General features: G+C 42.1%; 1 protein-coding gene across 1 annotated transcript in view; it reads right to left on the bottom strand.

The window, feature by feature from the left end:
* LOC135512267 (attractin-like protein 1) overlaps positions 1 to 27,967 on the bottom strand; it is a 334,131-nt gene that overhangs the window by 117,319 nt on the left and 188,845 nt on the right. The window contains exon 27 of the mRNA XM_064934112.1: positions 22,524 to 22,602. Coding sequence (XP_064790184.1) covers positions 22,524 to 22,602 — 79 coding nt within the window. The remainder of the gene's footprint in view (positions 1 to 22,523; positions 22,603 to 27,967) is intronic.

The raw sequence follows: 27,967 nt of genomic DNA, 5'->3' as shown, positions 1-27,967 counted from the left end.
GAAAGCGTCTGTGTGTAGGAGAAATCGTTCCGTTTTCTACATTGCGCCTGGCTACCGAAACGAACCGAAAATGCAGTCACCTACAACGTGAAACTTTTTCCGGATTAACTACATAATATCGACCGAAACATGGCAAACGTTGTTTGGAATCAATCCTCAAGGTGTTTTTTCACATATCTCTTCATTGACATGCAGTTCGTGGAAGCTTGCTTCTCTCTCTGTGCCCCATGGAAAAATACTGGCAGGTGACTTTTGCGCACCAATTTCGGCGATGGACACCGGGCGGACACGTGGTAAATGTGGTCTCTTATGGTCAATCTTCCAACGATCTGCCTACAAATACGTCACAATGCTGCAGACACCTTGGGGAAACGACAGAAAGGGCAGACTCATTCCTCTTGCGTTCACAGCCATATAAGGAGATCATGAAAGACAGAGCCTCAAAAATCCTTGTCATTTCCTGGATGCCAAGTCATCTTGGTTTTGCCTGAAGCTCACGTTAAAGGGCACGCACAGAGAAGATATTTGTATTTCTGGACACGTCAGAGTGTTTTCTTTCGAACAGTAGCAATTATATGCATAGTCGAGCATCTTTTTGTGACAAAATATCTTGTTTAAAACGGGAACGTTTTTCTTCCAAAAATGAAATAGCGCCACCATAAGTGTAAGAGGTTAACTCCAGCCAGCTGGAGTGCTGTTCATTGACTATAGCTCAGCCTTCAACACCATAGTACCCTCCAAGCTCATCATCAAGCTCTGGGCCCTGGGTCTGAACCTCGCCCTGTGCAACGGGGTATTGGACATCCTGAGGGGCCACCCCCAGGTGATGAAGGTAGGAAACAACACCTCCACTTCCACTGATCCTCGAGACAGGGGCCCCACAAGGGTGCATGCTCAGCCCCCTCCTGCACTCCCTGTTCACATGACTGCATGGCAAGAAACGCCTCCAACTCAATCATCAAGTTTACAGACGACACAACCATAGTAGCCCTGATTACCAACAATGACGAGACAACCTACAGGGAGGAGGTGAGGGCCCTGGCGGAGTGGAGCCAGGAAAACAACCTTTCCCTCAACGTCAACAAAACAAAGGAGCTGTTCGTCGACTTCCAGAAAAAGCAGAGGGAGCACCCCCCTATCCACTTTGACGGGACCACAGTGGAGAAGGTCAAAAGCTTTAAGTTCCTCGGCGTACACATCACTGACGATCTGAAATGGTCCACCACATAGACAACGTGGTGAAGAAGGCGCAACAGCGCCACTTCAACCTCAGGAGGCTGAAGAAATTTGGCTTGGCCCCTAAAACTCTCACAAACTTTTATAGATGCACAACTGAGAGCATCCTGTCGGGCTGTATCACCACCTGGTATGGTAACTGCACCGCACGCAACCACAGGACTCTCCAAACTGGGAAACTGCCTGCCCTCCAGGACACCTACAGCACCCGATATCACAGGAAGGCCAAAAAGATTATCAAGGACATCAACCACCCGAGCCACAGCCTGTTCTCCCCACTGTCATCAAGAAGGAGAGCTCAGTACAGGTGCATCAAAGTTGGGACCGAGAGACTGAAAAACAGCTTCTATCGCAAGGCCATCAGACTGTTAAATAGCTATTCCTAGCCGGCTACCACTCGGTTACTCAACCCTGCACCTTAGAGGCTGCTGCCCTAAATTCATAGACATGGAATCACTGGTAACTTTAATAATGGAACACTAGTCACTTTAATAATGTTTACATACCACTTTACTCATTTCATATGTATAAACTGTTTTCTATTCGACTGTATTTTAGTCAATGCCACTCCGACATTGCTCATCCTAATGTTTATATATTTCTTAATTGCATTATTTTAATTTTAGATGTGTGCATTGTTGTGAATTGTTAGATATTACTGCACTGTTGGAGCTAGGAACACAAGCATTTAGCTACACCCGCAATAACATCTGCTAAATAACAGCCACTTTACAATAGTGCATCTAAATCATTAAGGGGGGGGTGAGAAGGATTACTTATCCTATCCTAGGTATTCCTCTTCAAGGAATACCTAGGATAGGATAAGTAATCCTTCTCACCCCCCCTTAATGATTTAGATGCACTATTGTAAAGTGGCTGTTCCACTGGATGTCAGAAGGTGAATTCACCAATTTGTAAGTCGCTCTGGATAAGAGCGTCTGCTAAATGACTTAAATGTAAATGTAAATACGTGTTTTTGACCAATACAATTTTATTTGAACAGTGCAGCTTGAATTGACACAGAAACACGAAAAGAACCGCCAAAAAGTTACTTTTGCAAATGCTCCTTCAGAGTCACAAGCAGGTAAGACATTTTGATGTCTATATAGTAACAGAGAGCAGATTCTGCAGTTTCTGAATCACATATCCTTGCCAAACAACTCTTGAAAAACCCCTTGAGCTCTATTTCAAAATATACCTTTTGGGCAGAATTACCACGATTCCATGTGCACTCCAAAAACTCAAAGCAGAGTAATATATTAGTACTGAAAAGCATTTTCTCATTTTCATAATGTTCCTCAAGACCTGCCGTTAACGAATGAATAATGAATGATCTTTGTGATGGTGTTAATTTAATGGATTCTAACACTAATTGTGATGTTTTAGTGGTTTTTCATTGTACACAGAATAATGAAATCATGAAAATGCTATTGTGTTCTTTGAAATACATTTTCTTTCGTATTCTAATGTTACCTAAGACACAAACACAACCAAATGATTATTTTTGTCATAGCATATATGAAATGTATTTATTAGACTGTTAGAATGTTGACGTCCAAAATACCCATCATAGGATTGAAGAGGGTCCCCGGGGCCAGGCTTTTCTAGTGTTAACAATACTCCAAGGCATCATTGATGCATCAGGCACTGCACAGCTGTGAAATTACATTTAATGCTTTTAGCAATCTCTGTATACCATCCAGGAACGGAAATACAGTATGTACCGCAAAGATTTGAGAATCCAAATTAATCTTGTTCACAAATAACACAAATTGTAAAAAGCAAGCTCAAGATCATGTTCTATTTCCACCGTTGTATACCAGAGAGATGTATTTCCGTGTACAGGTATGGCCATTCATTTAAACAACGAAACATCCTGACCAGGACTCAAACATAACAACACATAATGGCACAGTCATTTAAAAATCACCCTAAAATATGCTGTAAGTGGGATTCAGGCAGGGATGATTGTCTGGTGTATTGTGATGGAAACCTACTGCACTCTGGAAAACAAGCATACAGCGTTATTAAGCAGGATGTTCTCACTGAGAGTGGTGGTCCACCTCCTAGTCACAAAGAGCAGCTGGGGGAAGCTATGCAATGGGGATGGAGCAGGTTTGCAGAGTGTATGTTTGATGCATGTGTCTAGATATTGTTCGAATATTATATAATATTATTTCTATCACCCATTTCTATCACCCAAAAATGTGTTGGATGTGTTGAAAATAAAATACAGAAATCTCTCATTTAAATAAGAATTCAATACTTTGTGGAAGCACCTTTGGCGGCGAATACATCTTTGAGTCGTCTTGGATGTCTGTATCAGTTCTGCACATCTGGGGTATTTATTTTCTCCCATTATTCCTTGCAGATTTTCTCATGCTCTGTTAAATTGGATGGGGATCGGCGGTGAACAGCAATCTTCAATGGGATTCAAGTCTGGGCTTTGGCTGGGCCACTCACGGACTTTCACATTCTTCTTCTGAAGCCATTCCAGTGTTGCTTTGGCTGTATGCTTGGGGTCATTGTCCTGTTGGAACATAAATCTTCGCCCCGAGTCCAAGGTCATTTGCACTCTGGAGGAGGTTCTCATCAAAGATGTGCCTGTATTTGGCTCCTGTAACGACGTTCTTCTTTTGTCGAAAGAGAGTCGGACCGAAATGCAGCGTGTAGGTTACTCATGTTTTAATAGTGAAACAAACAAAACGAACTATACATGAATAACAAATAAATACAAAACAACAAACGGAACGTGAAACCTATTACAGCCTGACTGGTGAAACTAACACAGAGACAGGAACAATCACCCACAAAATACAAAGCGAAAACCAGGCTACCTAAATACGGTTCCCAATCAGAGACAACGAGCATCACCTGACTCTGATTGAGAACCGCCTCAGGCAGCCAAACCTATTAAACACACACACCCCTAATCAGCTACAATACCAAATACTACAAACCCCAAATACGAATACAACAAACAATAAATAATAAACCCATGTCACACCCTGGTCTGACTAACTAATAAACTAAAACACAAAATACTAAGACCAAGGCGTGACAGCTCCATTCATTGTTCCATCTATCCTTACCAGTCTCCCAGTCAAATCAAATCAAATTTTATTGCTCACATACACATGGTTAGCAGATGTTAATGCGAGTGTAGAGAAATGCTTGTGCAGTAATAACCAACGAGTAATCTAACCTAACAATTCCACAACACCTACCTTATACAAACAAGTGTAAAGTGATAAAGAATATGTACATAAAGATATATGAATGAGTGATAGTACAGACCAACATAGGCAAGAGTTGAGTCAGTATGTTGGCAGCAGCCACTCATGTTAGTGGTGGCTGTTTAACAGTCTGATGGCCTTGAGATATAAGCTGTTTTCCAGTCTCTTGGTCCCTGCTTTGATGCACCTGTACAGACCTCGCCTTCTGGATGATAGTGGGGTGAATAGGCAGTAGCTCAGGTGGTTGTTGTCCTTGATGATCTTTATGGCCTTCCTGTGACATCGGGTAGTGTAGGTGTCCTGGAGGGCAGGTAGTTTGCCCCCGGTGATGTGTTGTGCAGACCTCACTACCCTTTGGAGAGCCTTATGGTTGTGGGCGGAGCAGTTGCCGTACCAGGCGGTGACAGGATGCCCTCGATTGTGCATCTGTAAAGGTTTGTGAGTGCTTTTGGTGACAAGACAAATTTTTTCAGCCTCCTGAGATTGAAGAGGCGCTGCAGCACCTTCTTCACCACACAGTCTGTGTGAGTGGACCAATTCAGTTTGTCCGTGATGTGTACGCCGAGGAACTTAAAACTTTCCACCGTCTCCACTACTGTCCCATCGATGTGGATAGGGGGGTGCTCCCTCTGCTGTTTCCTGAAGTCCACGATCATCTCCTTTGTTTTGTTGACGTTGAGTGTGAGGTCATTTTCCTGACACCACACTCCTAGGCCCCTCACCTCCTCCCTGTAAGCCGCCTCGTCGTTGTTGGTAATCAAGCCTACCACTGTAGTGTCGTCCGCCAACTTGATGATTGAGTTGGAGGCGTGTGTGGCCACGCAGTCGTGAGTGAACAGGGACTACAGGAGTGGGCTCAGAACGCACCCTTTTGGGGCCCCAGTGTTGAGGACCAGTGGGGTGGAGATGTTGTTACCTACCCTCACCACCTGGGGGGTGGCCCGTCAGGAAGTCCAGTACCCAGTTGCACAGGGCGGGGTCGAGACCCAGGGTCTCTAGCTTGATGATGAGTTTGGAGGGTGCTATGGTGTTAAATGCTGAGCTGTAGTCGATGAACAGCATTCTCACATAGGCATTCCTCTTGTCCAGATGGGTTAGCGCAGTGTGCAGTGTGGTTGAGATTGCGCCGTCTGTGGACCTATTGGGGCGGTAAGCAAATTCGAGTGGGTCTAGGGTGTCAGGTAGGCTGGAGGTGATATGGTCCTTGACTAGTCTCTCAAAGCACTTCATGATGACATAAGTGAGTGCTACGGGGCGGGGCGGTCGTCGTTTAGCTCAATTACCTTAGTTTTCTTGGGAACAGGAACAATGGTGACCCTCTTGAAGCATGTGGGGACAGCAGACTGGGATAAGGATTGATTGAATATGTCCGTAAACACACCAGCCAGCTGGTCTGCGCATGCTCTGAGAACGCGGCTGGAGATGCCGTCTGGGCCTGCAGCCTTACAAGGGTTAACACATTTAAATGTTTTACTCATGTTGGCTGCAGTGAAGGAGAGCCTGCAGGTTTTGGAGCGGGCAGTGTCAGTGGCACTGTATTGTCCTCAAAGCGAGCAAAGAAGTTATTTAGTCTGTCTGGGAGCAAGACATCCTGGTCCGCGACGGGGCTAGTTTGCTTTTTGTAATCCGTGATTGACTGTAGTCCCTGCCACATACCTCTTGTGTCTGAACCGTTGAATTGCAACTCCACTTTGTCTCTATACTGATGCTTAGCTTGTTTGATTGCCTTGTGGTGGGAATAGCTACACTGTTTGTATTCGGTCATGTTTCCGGTCACCTTGCCCTCGTTAAAGGCAGTGGTTTGCGCTTTCAGTTTTGCGCGAATGCTGCCATCACTGGCTAATGAACTCGCTCACCGAATCAGCGTATTCGTCAATGTTGTTGTTGGATGCAATGCGGAACATATCCCAATCCACATCATCGAAGCAGCCTTGGAGCGTGGAATCAGATTGGTCGGACCAGCGATGAACAGACCTGAGCGCAGGAGCTTCCTGTTTTAGTCTCTGTCTATAGGCTGGGAGCAGCAAAATGGAGTCGTGGTCAGCTTTTCTGAAAGGAGGGCGGGGGAGGGTCTTAAATGCATCGCGGAAGTTAGAATGACAATGATCCAGGGATTTACCAGCCCTGGTTGCACAATCAATATGCTGATAGAATTTAGGGAGAATTGTTTTCAGATTAGCTTTGTAAAAATCCCCAGCTACAATGAATGCAGCTTCAGGATATGTGGTTTCCAGTTTACATAGAGTCAAATAAAGTTTGTTCAGGGCAATCGATGTGTCTGCTTGGGGGGGAATATATACGGCTGTGATTATGATCGAAGACATTTATCTGGGTAGATAATGCGGTCAACATTTGATTGTGAGGAATTCTAAGTCAGGTGAACAGAAGGATTTGAGTTCCTGTATGTTGTTATGATCACACCAGGTCTCGTTAATCAGAAGGCATACCCCTCCGCCCCACTTCTTACCAGAAAGACGCTTGTTTCTGTCGGCGCGATGCGTGAAGAAACCAGCTGGCTGTACCGACTCCGATAGCATGTCTCGAGTGAGCCATGTTTCTATGAAGCAAAGAACGTTACAGTCTCTGATGTCTCTCTGGATTTCAACCCTTGCTCGGATTTCATCAACCTTGTTGTCAAGAGACTGGACATTGGCAAGTAGTATGCTAGGGAGTGGTGTGCGATGTGCCAGTCTCCAGAGCCTGACCAGAAGACCGCTTCGTTTGCCCCTTTTACGGCGACGTAGTTTTGGTTCACTGGCTGGGATCCGATCCATTGTCCTGGGTGGTGGGCAAAACACAGGATCCGCTTCGGGAAAGTCGTATTCCTGGTCATAATGATGGTGAGTTGACGTTGCTCTTATATTCAGTAGTTCCTCCAGACTGTATGTAATAAAACCTAAGATTACCTGGGGTACCAATGTAAGAAACAACACGTAAAAAAATAAATACTGCACACTTCCCTAGGAGCTTCACAGTAGGGATGGTTTTTTAGATGGGTGATGGGCTGTGCCTGGCTTTCTCAAATACATACCGCTTGGCATTCAGGCCAAAGAGTTACAGACCACAGCATCTTTTGCCAAATGATCTCAGTCTTTCATGTGCTTTTTTTACAAACTCCAGGCTTGCTGCCATGTGCCTTTTTCTCAGAAGTGGGTTCTTGGTCACCTCCCTGACCAAGGTCCTTCTTGCCCGGTTACTCAGTTTGGTCAGAAGGCCAGCTCGAAGCAGAGTCTGGGTAGTTCCATATTTGTTTTAATTTCCCAATGATGGAGAGCACTGTGCACCTATAAACTTTCAACACTCTAGAAATGGTTTTATTCCCTTCCCCAGATACTGTATATGCCTTATCACATCTCTATCTCGGAGATCTATGGACAGTTCCTTGGGCTTTGTGGTAGTTCCTGCTCTGACATGCAATGTCAACATTGGGACCTTATATAGACAGGTGTGTTTCTTTCTAAATCATGTTGAGACAATTCAATTGGCCACAGGTGGACTCCAATCAAGTTGTAGTAACATCTCAATGATGATCATAGGAAACTGGATGCACCTGAGCTCAATTTCGTGTGGCATAGCAAAGGGGTGTAAATACTTATCTAAATGACATATTTCTATATTTCATTTTCAGTACATATGCAAACATTTCTAAAAACATGATTTCACTTTATTATTATGGGGTATTGTGTGTAGATGTTTTTTTTAATCAATTTTGAATTCAGGCTGTAACAAAATGTGGAATAAGTATTTCTGAAGGCACTATACATACAAAGATGATTCGGCATTGTCATACGCTGACATTAAACAATACGCTTTTCACATTTCTAGTTTTGACAGATGTCATCAGTCATCAAACATGTCATTACAAATCCAATGAAACATTTTAAAACACACATGGCTAAAAAAAAGTGTTGTTGTCTTTTTAAGAAAAAAAGTTAGCTACTGTATCATCTCCATCTTTTGCATTATTTGAAACAGGTCCATTTTCATAACGCCAACCTGCTTGCTAAACAAACACACATAATTTAAACTGCAGCCACCACAATTTCCATCCCCAGACAAATGTATTTGCATCCAGCTAATCAGAAATACATTCAGCCAGTGTAAGGACATTTCTAGGATGTAAAGCAGAGTAAATTAGATAGTGGCAATAAAACCAGGCTGTGTCCTTTTTATTTGCAATAGAGCTGATTGAAGGGGGGAGAGCGGACTCTGGGGACGTTGTTGTTTGCTACATTAAAAATAAGATTGAGACAAAGATAGAGGTCTTGTGTCAGCATTCCCTCGATGTCTGTGTGTGGGTGTGTGTGTGTGCATTCACACATACACACGGGCTAAATTCACACACATTAAAATGCTGCCAGCCGACACTATTGGCGCTTACAGCTTTAGAATCGGTCTGACAGCAACAAACCCCATCATCACTGAAACCGGACGCAGAACACGATGATCCCAACAAGCAAGAGAGAGCATGTAGATGCCAAGCTGTATGAGAGGCAGGCTGTGTTCTAACTAATGAGACACGAGGACAGAGTGCCCTCTACAGATGCTTTAGTCCAGCATGAGAGAGCTCTGACGACATGCTGGCGAGGCCATACATCTGCACCTTACCTTCAATGTCGCTGTGTGTCCCCACTATGAATATATACTTGTAAGTATGCAGGCTATGAGATACCCCTAGAAGAAGTAAACAAACCTGTCAGTGACTACACTGCAATAAGTGTTAAGAGATAAATAGGAGGGGTTCAGAACTTTTGTGAAAAAGCACAGTTAAAAAATAAACGGCGAATAGAAACTGGATGGTCCTCAGAAATAGATGGGAGGGGTTGAAAGTAGCGGAAGTATAGGATTAAAAACAAACAAACAAATACATATTGTAAAATAGATTGTGTCCGTAAAATGCATATAGTATGTATAAGCTGGAAGTAGAAGCCTAAGTGCTGAGGTTCATTAGTTTACTCCAATTTTGGGAGTATATAGAATGTGTATACAGTTGAAGTCAGACGTTTACATACACTTAGGTTGGAGTCATTAAAACTCGTTTTTCAACCACTCCACAAATTTCTTGTGAACAAACTATAGTTTTGCCAAGTCGGTTAGGACATCTACTTTGTGCATGACACAAGTAATTTTTCCAACAATTGTTTACAGACAGATTATTTCACTTATACTTCACTGTATCACAATTCCAGTGTGTCAGAAGTTTACATACACTAAATTGCCTTTAAACAGCTTGGACAATTCCAGAAAATGATGTCATTGTCACGACTCCCGCTGAAGTTGGCTCCCCTGACTGTTCGGGTGGTGCTCGGCGGTCGTCGTCACCGGCCTACTAGCCGCCACCGATCCCTTTTTCTTTTCGGTTAGTTTTGTCTCATTTGTTACACCTGTTCCCATTTTGTGTGTGCGTGATTTGCTTCCCTATTTAGCGTGTGGAACCCGCCCCTTTGTTGTGCGGGATTATGTTGATGTTCACATTGTGTCGTCGGTGGTCTAGACCGTGTTACCCGTTGTTTTGGGTTGGTCAGTGTTTTGCGCCCTGCGTGTTTGGGCATTTACTTTTGGTGCCACATTAAAGTGCATGTTTCCCCTGGACCTCTCTGCTCTCTGCGCCTGATTCCTCTCTACACACCTAGCCAGCCGTGACAGTCATGGCTTTAGAAGCTTCTGATAGGCTAATTGACATCATTTGAGTCAATTGGAGGTGTACCTGTGGATCTATTTCAAGGCCTACCTTCAAACTCAGTGCCTCTTTCCTTGACACGAAAGGAAAATCAAAAGAAATCAGTAAAGACTTCAGAAAGAAAATTGTAGACCTCCACATCCTTGGGAGCAATTTCCAAATGCCTGAAGGTACCACATTCATCTGTACAAACAATAGTACGCAAGTATAAACATCATGGGACCACGCAGCCGTCATACCGCTCAGGAAGGAGACGCGTTCTGTCTCCTAGAGATGAAAATACTTTGGTGTGTAAAGTACAAATCAAACCCAGAACAACAGCAAAGGACCTTGTGAAGATGCTGGGGGAAACAACAGGTACAAAAGTATCTATATCCACAGTAAAACGAGTCCTATATGAACATAAACTGAAAGGCTGATCAGCAAGGAAGAAGACACTGCTCCAAAACCGCCATAAAAAAAGCCAGACTACGGTTTGGGGACAAAGATCGTACTTTTTGGAGAAATGTCCTCTGGTCTGATGAAACAAAAATATAGCTGTTTGTCCATAATGACCATCGTTATGTTTGGAGGAAAAAGAGGGAGGCTTGCAAGCCGAATGCTATGAATGCTTCTTCTAACCCATCACTTTTTACTACATACAACAATACTATTAAATTATATCTTTACATTAATATATATAATTTATAAGTCCAAAAATGGATGTAGCAACTACAGATTGCCCCTTTCAGTCTATCAAAAGTGTGTGAGTTTGATCATGTGTCCATTGGGCTTATGGATTTATTTATTTTATCAGCATGAATTAGATTGAGCAATAAAAGCCAAACTTTTATTCCATAGGCTGGGATCCACACTATGCAGCTGTTACAAGAGCACATTTTTCCCTTGCTGTCCACTGGTTTCAAAAACAATGATTGATACTGTAGGCAGCTTAAACTTCTTGAATTCAACCATTATTGGGTTCAAATACACACTTAGATTTGTGAAATGCCATCCACAACAACCACAATCCGTAACGCGCAAATAGCTAAATGAGAGAGCAGCAGTATGATTCCTGCACTATGTAGATATCAATAAGTGATATCCGTATCGCCGTAGACTACACCACTGCTGTCATCCTTACCTCCAAGTGTTTATTCAAGTTGGATAATCTTTGGATGCTGACAGCAGTCGCAGCATTGGAAGACATAGCTTGGACTGTAGCCTACAAAAGCCTACTCCTGCTCTTTTCCCGCCATCCATCAAACACATTTTGTGTTTCATCATTTTTATTGTATTTTATTTCATTTAACCTGTATTTAATTAGGCATAGTCAGTGGTCAGACTCGCTCAACTGTTTGAATGTCATTGAGAAAACAGATAACTGTCAAATATTTTTCTCAGCTAACATCCTTTCTGAATTTAAAAGTGATCCTCAAAGTAATCATCTAGTTTTTCAAAGTATCTGTAATCTGATTACAATATTTTTGCTGGTAACGTAACGCATTACAGTTACGTTTTTTTGTAATCCCTTACATGTAACGGATTCCATGTAATCCGTTACTCCCCAAGCCTGTATATATGTGTATGCATGTATCTATACAGTCCATTCAGAAAGTACTCGGACCCCTTGACTTTTTCCACATTGCAACGTTATAGCCTTATTCTAAAATGGATTAAATAAATAAAAAAATCTAATCAATCTACACACAATACCCCATAATGACAATGTGAAAACAGGTGTTTTATTTTAAAACAGAGAAATACCTTCTTTAAAAAAATATTCAAACCCTTTGCTATGAGACTTGAAATTGAGCTCAGGTGCATCCTGTTTCTATTCATCATCCTTGAGATGTTTCTACAACTTGATGGGAGTACACCTGTGTAAATTCAATTGATTGGACATGATTTGGAAAGGCACACACCTGTCTATATAAAGTCCCACAGTTGACAGTGCACGTCAGAGCAAAAGCCAAGAGGTTGAAGGAATTTTCCGTAGTGCTCCGAGACAGTAGTGTCGAGGCACAGATCTGGGGAAGGGTACCAAAACATTTCTGCAGCATTGAAGGTTCACAAGCCCACAGTGGCCTCCATCATTCCTAAATTCCTAGAGCTGTCGGTCCACTAGGGACATGTTTTTAAATGTATTAAGTGTGTATGTTTATCCTGTGTTACCATATAGTTAGCTAGTAAATAATTAATTAAACCAATTTGTGTAGTACTGAATTATAAGTGAGGCTCAGTTTTTGCAGATGCAAGGTTACAACTGTTCAGAATGATGATATGATACAAGGTTATGATTCATAAGTTGACTGTTTATGGATGTGACAGGTAAAGACCTTCAGAGTTCAATTCGGGAGATGGTAACGCTTTAAAGAACCACTCTCGTGGTGCCCCAAATCCTAATGAGTTAACTGTTACATGATTAGTTTAATTGGGTAACAATTAAACAATTAAAGTTAGTTGATTAGATAAATAACAGTCATCAGAAGAATGAAAGTAAAGTCACGACAACATGGGAGAACCTTCCAGAAGGACAAACCATCTCCGCAGCACTCCGCCAATCAGGCCTTTATGGTAGAGTGGCCAGACAGAAGCCACTCCTCAATAAAAGGCACATCACAGCCCGCTTGGAGTGTGCCAAAAGGCACCTAAAGGACTCTCATACCATGTGAATCTCTGATCTGATGGAACCAAGTCTGAACTTTAGCTAGAAAGCCAAGCGTCACATCTGGAGGAAACCTGGCACAATCACTACGGTGAAGCATGGTGGTGGCCACTTCCTGCTGTGGGGATGCTTTTTAGCAGCAGGAACTGGGGGAGAGAGATCCTTGATAAAAACCTGCTCCAGAGTGCTCAGGACCTCAGACTGGGGCAAAGGTCCACCTTCCAACAGGACAACGACCCTAAGCATACAGCTAAGACAATGCAGGAATAGCTTTGGGACAAGTCTCTGAATGTCCTTGTGCGGCCCGGCCAGAGACCGGACTTGAACCTGGTTGAACATCTCTGGAGAGTTCTGAAAATAGCTGTGTAGCAACGCTCCCCATCCAACCTGACAGAACTTGAGAGGATCTGCAGAGAAGAATGGGAGTAACTCATCAAATACAGGTGTGCCAAGCTTGTAGCGTCATACACAAGAATATCAAGGCTGTAATTGCTGCCAAAGGTGCTTCAACAAAGTATTGAGTAAATGGTCTGAATAGTTATGTAAATGTGATATTTCAGTTTTGATTTTTATACATTTGCAAACATTTCTAAAAACCTGTTTTTGCTTTGTCATTATGGGGTATGGTGTTGAGATTGATGAGGGGGACAAATTATTTAATACATTTTAGAACAAGGCTGTAAGGGTCAAAACTCTGTCCGAATCCACTGTATATGTGTATATATTTACAGAGAATATATGGGGGATTGGAAATGATGCAGGCAGTTACACTGATGGAAGCTATAATCTACCTGCAATATTAAAGCTGATCTACCCCCCCAAACAAACTATCAAAAATAAATAAAATGGAAGACATTCAGACACCAGCCTGAAGTCAACCCCCACCATCAATCACCATGACAACAAGGATCAGCATGTCAGAACATACCTCAGAATGTGTAGGGGGATATTATTTAAAAAAAGGTGAGCCTTGGGAAGGAAGAAAATAAATGAAACCAGAACAAACACAAATAAAACTGGTGTGGGCCACGTTATGGCTCCAGGGAGACGTCCTTGCCACGTCCCTCAGAGCATTAGGCGCAGGGTCCCTGGCTCCTTTGAAGATTGACATAGGAGTTTGGCGACGGGCGTTTCAGATCACTGCGAAGCTGGGGACCTTCAGCCTAATCTACCGTCAGATGATAAAAACAAGTCACCTGTGAGGAGCTGATAGTGTGGAGTCATTAATGCACAGTGGGCCCGCAAACATCACAGCTGGGTTTGAAGACTGATATAGTGTCCGTGTCTCTCATATTTACTCCAACTTCTGTGTCCTCGTCGGCCTATACCCCAATACAATGTACTAACTATCGATCATACAGTTTGTACCCAAAACAAACTAACACAAACTCGGTTGTGTTTACTTATGCTTTATGTATAATCTGATCATTCTGATGAAAAATTGTGATTTATGGCTTAGAACATATGGTAGACTGGCTAACATGGTGGTATAATACAGTTCACTGTATGAAAGGACAAACTGTGTTTTGAAAACGGATTATCTTTCTGTCTTGAATACAATGATGAAAGAGCATGGTTCGACTTAGACTCCGCCTGTACCAGTGCTGTGGTGGCACGCAGAATAGCTGGCAGCCTATCTGACTGAGTGTTGCTGATGTTCAGCGGCTAGGTGAAGCAGCACAGCATCGAGGCTCATCCCTTTGCTTTGTTTACACTGAGGCTGTCCAGGGGAGCCAATGCTTGGCCACATTAAACCCTCCTAATCTACCACCTCTATTAATGGCTGCCAAATATGGGGTAAGGGTGATTTGTGCCAACTGGCCCAGACAACATAATCTGTCCAACAGGAGATTGTGGTCTGTGTTGCATAGAGTGATAGGTCTATAGAGGGTGCCAAGTACCGTAGGCCTTCAGAGTCAACTCAACTCACATTATTTAAAAAAAATAATAACTTTATTTAACTAGGCATGTCAGTTAAGAACAAATTCTTATTTGCAATGACGGTCTACACCGACCAAACCCGGACGACGCCGGGCCAATTGTGCGCCGCCCTATGGGGATAACTTTCAGAATAATTCTCTCTCAACACAATAGGTGGCTGCTCCTCTACTACCGGAAAATATAATAACTTCAATAACTAGACTATCAAACATCTAAATTATTAAATGTGATTACTGGAAGCTGTAATTGCTTTCAAATTTGGCTAATTTGAGAATAGCAGGGACAAGTTAAGAAAAAAATAGCCTTAAAACCTCAAATGTAATCACATTTCTGTTCATTATGGAATGTTTTTGCAGCTCATACAGCTGAATATCTCTAAACTGTAATGCAATAATGACAGCAAAGAAATGACACAATATGTTAATTATGTTATGCAAAGTCTAATTTAAAATAATAAATATAATGGGGAATTGTGGTAATTATCATACCGACACCAAAAGGTCAGAAGTGCCCAGCCTTAACAAGTCTCACCTAATATGATAACGCACACAAACACACACACATACAAATGATGGTTTAATTTATGCCCACAAAATTAATGTTGCTCTTTTGAGGACGACAGCGGCTAAACTAAATTACAGGAATAAATCAGCATTTAATCAGAGAATTGGGCAACATCTGTCTGTGGTTTGGAATAGCAGTTACATTGGACTGGGGACTAGGGGGGATAGATGGTCATTTCAGAGGGGAGCTGGTGAGAGACATATGCGCCACTTCCATACTCTACAATCTGACTAAACCCAATACATATTTTAGCTGTGTGAATATTTTTTGGGTAAATATGAGTCAACGCTAATGTAAAAAGCTAATTTACGGCAGTAAGCTGCTTAACATGGCCATCAGACAACCAAATTATTACCACAGTAACGCATAAAATTGACAATTAAATAAGAAAGCCATTATATATTAATTTGTTTGTTTATTTGTTTATTTATTGATTGCGAGATGAAGAGCAAGCTTAATGAGGTTAGTTGTCAAAATAGGGCTTTTCCCCAGTCTACAGAGGGGCAGCCCTATTAGGGGAATCAAAGAGGTCTGTACAAGCTGTCTTGTGCATCATCATTACAATTTCAAAGTAGCTTTGATTGTTTGATCTCATATCCCAAAATTATTGTTGGAAATGTAATTAGCATGAGCCCAGTTGTATTTTCCTCTCTGCTGGTTGTGATCCATAATTAACTCTGAAGAGATCCCATTTTCACCTTCGCGAGAACAATCCCTCCAGAGTTTCACCCATAGGATATGTGCCAACAGATGATAAGCACTACTGTGAAAAGTGCTACAATATAACTGTCAGTACATTGCAATTAAGTCAAATAATGAGACATTTGCCTTGACCGTATTACCAAAGACAGTACAGTAAGATAGGCAAAAACTGCTTCTCCAATGGAAATCACTGATCACGCTTGTCGGCGATGTCATGGCGACGTTGGCTATCTAAGCTCATTAACAGAAACACGTCACTGGGTCTAACGGTAGTCTCGCCCCAAACTGTGCATACGCAGGCCGCCAAATCAAAGCATTCCTTCGATATAAAGTTGTTTTTGACAAAAATATGTATGTGTCATGTTGTCACTTTCACGAGGTTGGATTAATAACATGTTCAACTACTTAAGACATTGTCTCGAATTTAGGTTGTACCTTCAGATTTAGAGAAAATTAACAGCTAAGGAAGAATCCATTATAAGATCTGGATACATTGTGGGGTTGTCACGATACCAACATTTTACTAATGATACAATACCAGGCTAAGTATCACAATACCAAGAAGTATCGCAATTACACGGGGACAAAATTCAGAGTGGCCTAGCATCCTGTTTGCCCTGTCCCCCTGACGCTTGTTCCCGTTTTCTAAACTATGCGCATGTGCTACACAAAAAGCCTGTCACTGATATTCATACTTCTACTCAATACAACACATATAGAATTTAACTTCACACTGTATAATAGAATACTGCATACTATGGCGAATTGCTCATATTTGCAAAGGCCTACCTTTGATTTGGTTGGAGAAATGGGAGGAAGTAATATACATGCATAATGATCTGCATGTCATTGTGTCAGTAAGGGGAAAACACTGCATGAAACCTTCCTCAATCTTCAGTAAACAGACCCACCTAGACTGTCCCACCCTCTCACACATACTTTCTCTCTCTCTGTCACCCTCTCACTCATAAACACACCACTCTCTCTCCCACAAACATACTGATACCAACTTTAGAAACGTAAGGCACCGAGAAATAGATTGTTTATATATTTTAGGCTGACATTAGGCCTATATGAATCCTACCTTTGAAGCACATCTCATGAGTAGCAGACCTTTTTCCTTTCTTCCTGTTCCAATCAAATTTGACTGGACCTACTTTCCAAGTTAGAAAGTTGTTAGCTCGGGAATGTGACAGATTCTGTTGTTGTTAACTAACCAATAATTAGCAACCTGGAATTAGTTTAAAACGGCCCACGACACGGTTTGCTCCAACGTATCAAATGCACAAATGTAACAAAGAAAACTCATCAGGGACTGCATCCCCAGTCATAGTCACAGCTAAATTACACTTAAAAAAACTTTCAGGAATAGATGTGCAGGGAGAGCGGACGGAGAGAAGCTGGTGAGTGATGGCTGGAATGGGATGCAACTTCTGGCTGGCTGATTACAGTTACCACACGTGGTATGATATGAGCCTGAAAGTGAAGTGGACATAATTGGACCGGCACATACAAAAGTGACTGTTGCTTAAAAAAAAATGCAACTGTATTTATAAACAAAACATCATTTATTAACAGTTTATAACAGGCGCCAGAGGGTTCTTTAGATTGGTAGGGCCGAAAAATGTAGTAGTATCATATGAAATGGTACTACGGTATTCTAAAATGTTGGTATCATAAGTATCATGACGTTTTGGTACTGTGATATTGCTGTGGAACCTGTATACCGTGCAACATTCATACACTGATATAGATAAAACTGCATACAAGCTTTATTCACGCTAATGATTTACTGAAGCCCAAAGCACATGCGGTTTACATGGAGCAAAGGAGTCTTCTAATCACGTCAGAGGACCGTGATCCAGTATCGATTCCCCCAGGGGCCTGAGTATAATTTATAATATTCCTTTTTTTTGTGTCACTTATATAACTGCTTAAAACAACAACAACCCCTAGACTTCTTGTTTACAACACATTATAAATTATATTAACAAGGCAATCTTAAAGAGAAATGAGAACTTGTTCAGAAACGACCGTTGGAGCCCGAAAAATAATAATGGCGATTATATATTAGCCCCATTCGGTCCAATTGACCAAGTCCCCGAGCACCTACTGGAACATCAACAATTTAGCTCATCACTCCTGCATTAATAACATCAAAACAGGAAGATCATAAAAAGACAGCATCCAGCTCCATTGATTTGCATTGTTAATTTCCCGCTTGATGGTGCAGGGTGAGTAATGAAGGAAGTAGGTAGGAAGACTCCTGCGTAGTTAATCACAAAGTTATGAGCTGCCAGCACTGAAGTCAGACAATTGCTTTCCACTGTTTCTGACAATGTGCACGCACGTGTGTGTTTATCTCAGTCTAGTAATGGATCCTCTGTCCTTTCCCTCACTTCTCTCCAACATCTACCCTCGCACACAGCTAAAACCCTACCAAAAGAGTGAGTGAGTGAGTGAGTGAGTGGGTGAGTGAGTGAGAGACATATACACACAAACATGCTAACACTCCATTCCTCAACTGACCACAGGCATGCAGTTGCTAGAACTCACACTATCTTTTTGACATCCATCTTACTAATTTATTTGTATTTAACTACATACAGTTGAAGTCGGAAATTAACATACACTTAGGTTGGAGTCATGAAAACTCGTTTTTCAACCACTCCACAAATTTATTGTTAACAAACTATAGTTTTGGCATGTCGGTTAGGACATCTACTTTGTGCATGATACAATACATTTTTCCAACAATTGTTTACAGACAGATAATTTCACTTATAATTCACTGTATCACAATTCCAGTGGGTCAGAAGTTTACATACACTAAGTTGACTACATTTAAACAGCTTGGAAAATTCCAGAAAATTATGTCATGGCTTTAGAAGCTTCTGATTGCAATAGAGGCTAATTGACATAATTTCCGTAAATTGGAGGTGTACCTGTGGATGTATTTCAAGGCCGACCTTCAAACTCAGTGTCTACTTGACATCATGGGAAAATCAAAAGAAATCAGTGAAATACCTCAGAAAAAGATTGTAGACCACCACAAGTCTGGTTCATCCTTGGAAGCAATTCCAAATGCCTGAAGGTACCACGTTCATCTGTACAAATATTAATACGCAAGTATAAACACCATGGAACCACACAGTCGTCATACCGCTCAGGAAGGAGACGCATTCCATCTCCTAGAATGGAACGTACTTTGGTGCGAAACGTGCAAATCAATCCCAGAACAACAGCAAAGGACCTTGTGAAGATACTGGAGGAAACAGGTACAAAAGTATCTATATCCACAGTAAAACGAGTCCTATATCAACATAATCTGAAAGGACGCTCAGCACGGTTTGCCACTGCAAATGGGGACAAAGATAGTACTTTTTGGAGAAATGTCCACTGGTCTGATGAAACAAACATAGAACTGTTTAGCCATAATGACCATCGCTATGTTTGGAGGAAAAAAGGAGAAGCTTGCAAGCCGAAGAACACCATCCCAACCGTGAAGCACGGGGGTGGAAGCATCATGTTGTGGGGGTGCTTTGCTGCAGGAGGGACTGGTGCACTTCACAGAAATAGATGGCATCATGCGGGAGAAAAATTACGTGGATATATTGAAGCAATAGCTCAAGACATCAGTCAGGAAGTTAAAGCTTGGTCGCAAATGGGTCTTCCAAATGGACAATGACCCCAAGCATACTTCCAAAGTTGTGGCAAAATGGCTTAAGGACAACAAAGTCAAGCTATTGGAGTGGCCATCACAAAGCTCTGACCTCAATCCCATAGAACATTTGTGAGCTGAACTGAAAAAACGTGTGCCAGCAAGGTGGCCTACAAACCTGACTCAGTTACACCAGCTCTGTCAGGAGGAATGGGCCACAATTCACGCAACTTATTGTGGGAAGCTTGTGGAAGGCTACCCGTAACGTTTTACCTAAGTTAATCAATTTAAAGGCAATGCTACCAAATTCTGATTGAGTGTATGTAAACTTCTGACCCACTGGGAATGTGAATAAATAAATAAATAAAAGCTGAAATAAATAACAGTGGTCATCCTAACTGACCTAAGACAGGGAATTTTTACTAGGATTAAATGTCTGGAATTGTGAAAAGCTGAGTTTAAATGTACTTGGCTAAGGTGTATGTAAACTTCAACTGTACCTCTCTGTTCTAACCATGGTCATAAAATAGGGCTACAGCCCCCTGTAATATATGGGATGTTGTAAAATAACTAATGCAGCTGGATATGTGTGATATCAGTGCCCCTGGTCTTTACCCCATGGGTGACATACTGCATTCAAGCTGAGTGTTAGTGTCCACAAAGAGAGTAAGGCACAGTGAATGCAGCATTGCAGCTCTTCTGTGACATGGGACTCTTCCTCATTAATAATGTAGACGTGTCCACAAGCAAGTGTGCTCTCACTGGGAAACAAGGCTAAACAAATACAGGGCTAGCCAGGTAAGAGGAGACTTTACACTACACTGCAGATGTCACCACCTTTCATTCATAATGGAATAAAACTTTGCGTTGAAGTCTGCCGCATAAGCACAAACAGGTGTGTAGTACAGGTACAGTAGCTATATTTGATATTCTCTGTGGCAATCCAAACCCCACACACACATTTCTGCAACAGTAGATACAGTACAGCAGAAAACGTCCTGTAGGTATAATTGAAATGTTGCAGAGAACTTTAAAAAGACGTGGCTAAATCCAAAAAAAGACGTGGCTAAATCCAAAAAAAGACTTGGATTAAAAATAAAAAAGACTTGGCTAAATAAATAAAAAAGACTTGGCTAAATCCCACTAACAGAAAAATCACTTAATCATCTGAAACACAAGATATGAAAGTAAAATGGACTAATAAGATGCGCACATTTTGATAAAAGTACAGAGCTAAAAACAGGCGGGAATTTTCCCCTCTGTGATATTAAAACCATGACCCATCTGAAAGCACAGCATTTGATGAAGAGAAAAGCACCAGTGCTTTAACTATAGGAGTCCTCTTGTCAAATCTCAATGGATTTCACAGAAACTGAGCATGTTACATCTCAATTAAATCCACACTGATGTTTTTATTGATTTTAAAAGCCCAATCATGACTTATTTAAGTTGCACATGCGTGTATTTATGTCACCATTTTGCGGCCTGTAAAGAAAACAGAAGAGTAGAAAAAGAGACAAATGAAACCGATGTGGCATCTGTTGCAGCTTTAAGTGATATATCACTCCATTCCACTTCGTTAAGCGTCACTCCGTCAGAGTTAATTGGATCATGAGGAGCAGTAATTAAGGGGAATGGCCTTGTTTATCGCTGCGCTCCGCTCGTTAAGGAGTGAGTCGTGTTTGCAGAGCGGGCGACATTAACACAACCTTCAGAACAGCCGGGGGGGGGGGGGTCGGGAGTTGCCTTTGCACTGGAGGGGGGTGAAGCCTTGCCTGCAGGGGAAGCTACTAGTGAACAGCACACAGTGGGTGTGGTACAGAATGTGATGGGGGGACAACTACCACTATGAAAACATTAGAGTCTACCCTCCTTTGTTGACATGTAGAGTCACAGACAAGGTCAGTCAATGTCTTTGAGGATCTGGTCTGTTCAATTGTCCATGAAAAGGTGAAGAAATCATTTTGGAACACCTTCCTAATATTGAGTTGAACTCATTTGCTCTCAGAACAAAGAAAATGTGTTGGGGCATAGACTCTACAAGGTGTCGAAAGCATTCCCACAGAGATGCTGGCCCATGTTGAATCCAACGCTTCCAACAGTTGTGTCAAGTTGGCTGGATGTCCTTTGGGTGGTGGACCATTCTTGATACACACGGGAAACTGTTGAGTGTGAAACACCCAGCAGCGTTGCAGTTCTTGGCAACCTTAAACCGGTGTGCCTGGCACCTACTGCCATACCCTCTTCAAAGCCACTTCAATCTTGTGTTCACCCTCTGAATGACACACACACAATCCATTTCTTAATGGTCTCAAGGCTTAAAAATCCTTCTTTAACCTGTGGATTTAACAGGTGACATCAATAAGGGATCATAGCTTTCACCTGGATTTAGCTGGTCAGTCTATGTCATGGAAAGAGCAGGTTTTGTATACTCAGTGTACATATAGACTACCAGAAGCTCTTATCAATGCATAGGAAATCATGTATTTATGTTTAAACCCACAGAGACAGGGACAAACACAAAAACATACACATATTTGTAGACACAAACACAAACCCAGAGTCTGAGTTATTGAAAACAGAGCACCCTCTCATTTGTGCCAGTAAGTGGGTTTGAATCTGGTGTTGTACTGTGTGATCCGCTCATGGGTCAAGTTCCAGGCAGACTACATTCCAGTCGCCCACCAGATCCATCTACGTCCTAAGATATAGTAATCTGATACCCGTCTGCGCAGTAAATGATGTGGCATGTGACCATTGGTAGATGTGCGCAGGGCAACTGCAATGTAATCTACCTGGAATGCCACCAAGGTTACCAGAAATTAGGACGGCTGAGGAGATTGACCTATGACCTACCTCTCTCCTCCTGGATGCCCAGCACGTCTGTTTGACCTTCCACACCACTGCTGCCACCAGCAACAGGGACAGGAAACAGCTGCAGGAGAAAAGAGCACAATCAATCAACCACTCAATCAATAAATTGTCGGCAGGTAGCCTAGCTGTTAAGAGCGTTGGGCCAGTAACCGAAAGGTCGCTGGTTTGAATCCCCAAGCAGACGAGGTAAAAAAATATTTAATGGTCTGGCAGTCACATGATCAATCTGTTAACGCTTTATTATAACATTCAGTAATAACCATTTATAAGGCATTCATAAATAGTTTGCTCGCCATTTATTTATTAGTATACTTACATTTTGTAAATTTGTAAATGATATATAGATAGTTATTCACACAACTTTTGAATAATTTATGAATTATTCATATGATTAGGTGTTCTTTTAAACCATTTTACAACTGACATTTTGCAGTACCTGATCTAAAGTAAGCACTACTAATACTTTAGAAATACTTTAGCAATGTTTTGAATGGCCAGCGTAATCATCTCCTCGAAAGGTTTGTCAATGTACAGTTGTGGCCAAAAGTTTTGAGAATGACAAATATACATTTTCACAAGGTTTGCTGCTTCAGTGTCTAGATATTTTTGTCAGATGTTACAATGGAATGCTGAAGTATAATTACAAGCATTTCATAAGTGTCAAAAGGCTTTTATTGACAATTACATGAAGTTGATGCAAAGACTCAATATTTGCAGTGTTGACCCTTCTTTTTCAAAACCTCTGCAATCCGCCCTGGCATGCTGTCAATTAACTTCTGGGCTACATCCTGACTGATGGCAGCCTATTCTTGCAAAATCAGTGCTTGGAGTTTGTCAGAATTTGTGGGTTTTTGTTTGTCCACCCGCCTCTGGAGCATTGACCACACGTTCTCAATGGGATTAAGGTCTGGGGAGTTTCCTGACCATGGACCCAAAATATGGATGTTTTGTTCCCCGAGCCACTTAGTTATCACTTTTGCCTTATGGCAAGGTGCTCCATCATGCTGGAAAAGGCATTGTTCGTCACCAAACTGTTCCTGGATGGTTGGGAGAAGTTGCTCTCGGAGGACGTGTTGGTACCATTCTTTATTCATGGCTGTGTTCTTCGGCAAAATTGTGAGTGAGCCCACTCCTTTGGCTGAGACGCAACCCCACACAGGAATGGTCTCAGGATGCTTTACTGTTGGCATGACACAGGACTGATGGTAGCGCTCACCTTGTCTTCTCCGGAGAAGCTTTTGTCCGGATGCCCAAAACAATCGTAAATGGGATTCATCAGAGAAAATGACTTTACCCCAGTCCTCAGCAGTCCAATCCCTGTACCTTTTGCAGAATATCAGTCCCTGATGTTTTTCCTGGAGAGAAGTGGCTCCTTTGCTGCCCTTCTTGACACCAGGCCATTCTCCAAAGTCTTCACTTCACTGTGTGAAGATGCACTCACACCTGCCTGCTGCCATTCCTGACCAAGCTCTGTACTGGTGGTGCCGCGATCCCGCAGCTGAATAAACTTTAGGAGACGGTCCTGGCACTTGCTGGACTTTCTTGGGCACCCTGAAGCCTTCTTCACAACAATTGAACTGCTCTCCTTGAAGTTCTTGATGATCCGATAAATGGTTGATTTTAGGTGCAATCTTACTGGCAGTAATATCCTTGCCTGTGAAGCCCTTTTTGTGCAAAGCAATGATGACGGCACGTGTTTCCTTGCAGGTAACCATGGCTGACAGAGGAAGAACAATGATTCCAAGCACCACCCTCCATTTGAAGCTTCCAGTCTGTTATTCAAACTCAATCAGCATGACAGAGTGATCTCCAGCCTTGTCCTGGTCAACACTCACACCTGTGTTAATGAGAGAATCACTGACATGATGTCAGCTGGTCCTTTTGTGGCAGTGCTGAAATGCAGTGCAGTGGAAATGTTTTTGGGGGATTCAGTTCATTTGCATGGCAAAGAGGGACTTTGCAATTAATTGCAATTCATCTGATCACAATTGTTATCTTCATAACGCCCTCCGTGTACAGCTAGAAAATAGCTTTATAACATTCTGTACATGCAAATTGCCATCATACAAACTGAGGCAGCAGACTTTGTGAAAATGAATGTGTGTGTCATTCTCAAACACTTTGGCCACAACTGTACTTTGAGGAAGATTTGGTTGCCTTGACAGTTGTCATTTCTCCATGTACCTGCATAGAGTGCTGCATGTCTATTTACCTTAGAGAAAACTACAAAAAAGGCCACCAAAGGGCTAGCAGCACCGAAAACTAGGAAATGGACTTACTAGCACCGAATAATATGAAATAAGACTGCGGAGGTAAACCAAGTGAAATATGGGGAAATAGCATGAGATCAATTGGACCCATGGAGTGGGTCAAGGAGAGTGGCCATCTTACACAGAGCAATGTCACATAGAATGATCCCAATGCCAATGCCATCTGGACATTAGATCACACAAAGCCTGTCTTTCAACCAGAGCTTTTACAAGTCCTGGAGGCCAAAGAACCAAACCACCAAGGCAGGAAGTAGTGTAGAAGTCCAAGACAATCGCTATCTTCATAATGCCCTCCGTGTACAGCTAGAAAATAGCTTAGAAGCAATGACCACATCGTAAAGGGCTAAGTTGTAATTAGCGTGACATTTCCAAGCCAAGCCTGCTGAAAGGCTGTGGAAATGCTCTTTCTCATGTGTTCTTCGAAAACCACGAGTTCAGTACATAAACTATCAGACTGAGGAATTTGCCTAATTAGCGATGTGAACCATATACTGACAGTATGGTACATACTTACAGTTGTCACTATAGCTGCATGTGTGTGCAGGTTTGACAGGTTTGATTAAATATGACCGTACAGTACGTCAAGCTATGACCAATTTCTTCACCAATGTCTAAAAACGTAGGGAAAATAAATAAATAATCCTGAAAGTCTCACACAACCCTATGATGGCTGTAGCTCCATATTACTGGCAGGAGTATAACTGGGACTGTTTGGAACAGACACTTCCTCCCCGCTCGTTGCCTTGGCCATATTTCAAAGCCCAATCAGTAACAGTCCATCATTCCACATCAAATCTATTAACTCAGCCTGCAATTAATCCCAAACAGGGCGGCTTACTGCACTAATGGGGAGAGGAGAAGACTAACTGTCACTATTAAAGAGGTATTAGGGGGGGTTTATTGGGGTTTCTTACACATATAGCTTTAGCCAAGTCATCCGCAACCAATGAGATTCATGTGCAGTTCTGGGGTGGATGGGAGGGCTGAGTGGGACGGATACAGTGTATGTTTCATTGTGTGTGTGTGTGTTCATTTTGATCTTGTGTGTGTGGGGGGGGGGTTTGGTTTTGCTATCCTGACCAAGTGGGGACATTTCTCTGGTCCCCACATAAAAAAAGGCTATTTTAGGTGTAGGTTTACAGTTAGGTTCAGAATTAGGGTTAGGGTAAGAATTTGGAGTTGGGGTTAAGGTTAGGGTTATGGTAAGAATTAGGAGCTGGGGTTAAGGTTAAGGTAAGAGTTAGGTTAACGGTTAGGGTTAGGGGTTAGGGAAAATAGGATTTTGCATGAGAATCAATTGTTTGGTCCACACAAAGATTTTTGAAAGAGTGTACAATATTTGCACAATCAGGTGTGTAAAGCATTTGGAGACTTACCCATGAAGACACAGCTGTAATCGCTGTCATTGGTGATTCTAACATGTATTGACTCAGGGGTGTGAATACTTATGTAAATTCGATATTTCTGAATTTCGTTTTCAATAACTTTGCAAACATTCCTAAAAACATGTTTTCACTTTGTCATTATGGGGTATTTTGTGTAGATGGGTGAACAAAAAAAAGTCAAGTGGTATCGATACTTTCTGAAGGTACTGTGTGTATGTGTGTGTGTGTTTGTGTGTGTTTGTGTGTGTGTGTGTGTGTGTGTGTGTGTGTGTGTGTGTGTGTGTGTGTGTGTGTGTGTGTGTGTGTGTGTGTGTGTGTGTACGTGGGGCACGTGGGGCACTGAGGGGCTGAGGGTTAGTTGTTCAGTATTATGGATCACATGAACATGGGGAAGGGGTTTATAACACGTCCAATCATCCGAACCATTGGAGAACATATCACAAACACCCAGCAGCAAGCTACAAGATCGATACCCAATCCTCCACACACAATCCACAAATGACCAAAAGAAAGACAATTCCATCTGTACACCATAGAGTACCAAGCTGTTAAGCAATGATATTCCCCCAGGCACACAGAATGGCAAAAGGCTGATTTCTAAGGGAGCCCAAATAGTGGATAACACAATCCCAATTTGTTTACCTTTCTATCAGTTACAAAGAATAGCACACAAAGCAGTGTTGTTTGTCAAACTGCCTGGAGTATCCCTCGGGTCGCAGCGGCACGGAATGTTGATAGCCATTTTGAAATAATTGGGACAGCTGATAGAGGCTTATTAGCCACTTAGCTTTGTATATTGTCTCTGTGCTGAACTTGAGCAAGAGAAGAAGGAGAGATGATTTCTAATCAACTTAGAGAGAGGAAACGAGTAATTGGACCAAACTGAACTGCAATGTCACCAATTAGCATTGGGGCTGAAAAGGAGAAGCAGCATAAACACTCCTTCATTGCAACAATTTTGCTTGCTCATTTAGGGAACCGCTCTGGAAAGTGTGAACGAGAGAGAGAAAGAGAGAGAGAAAAAAATATTTAACCACTCTTCAAAGAAAAGCTGGTCAAATTAGCTTTTAGAAGTTAATGAGAGTCTGTTAGAATACTACTTCATGTCGAGAGTTTAGTTTGAGGATGAAATTAGGCGAGAATCTTCCAACCTTTTTTCCCTCTCTCGTTTCTGTCTCATGTATACAAGTCTACATATGTTAAAGATATGCATGATGTAACTTAGGAGATAGGAGATCATGTGGCATTGTCACACACTCACACACACACACACACACACACACACACACACACACACACACACACACACACACACACACACACACACACACACACACACACACACACACACACACACACACGGAGTCAGACAGATAGGATGACAGGTGAACTGTACAGTAAAGATAATTGCAGAAATATAAGTAGCTTGGATGAACACTAAAATAGAGGAACAGACACCCAGAGAGTCACTCCAACATATGAAGATATACTAACAGAAAAACAGAAGAAATATGCTAAAAGAGAGGCATGTAGAGGGACAAAACATGTCCAAATGATCAAATTACTGTACTGTTGTTACAGTACCTGAAACAAGATAATGATGGTGAAACCTATGACTGCATACTGCCCTAACTCAGGATTGAAAAAAGAGCACCTATGAAAAGCACTGATTTCTAAGGGAAAAGATCTCTTCCACTCTGTCTGTCGTTCCCCCCCTCGTCTCTCTCTCGACCACTCTCTCCCTTCCTGGTTCCCGCTCTCTCTCTTCCCC

This window comes from Oncorhynchus masou, chromosome 24 (assembly GCF_036934945.1).
Source record: "Oncorhynchus masou masou isolate Uvic2021 chromosome 24, UVic_Omas_1.1, whole genome shotgun sequence".
NCBI classification, from domain to species: Eukaryota; Metazoa; Chordata; class Actinopteri; order Salmoniformes; family Salmonidae; genus Oncorhynchus; species Oncorhynchus masou.
This window is presented reverse-complemented; position numbering and strand designations above follow the sequence as displayed.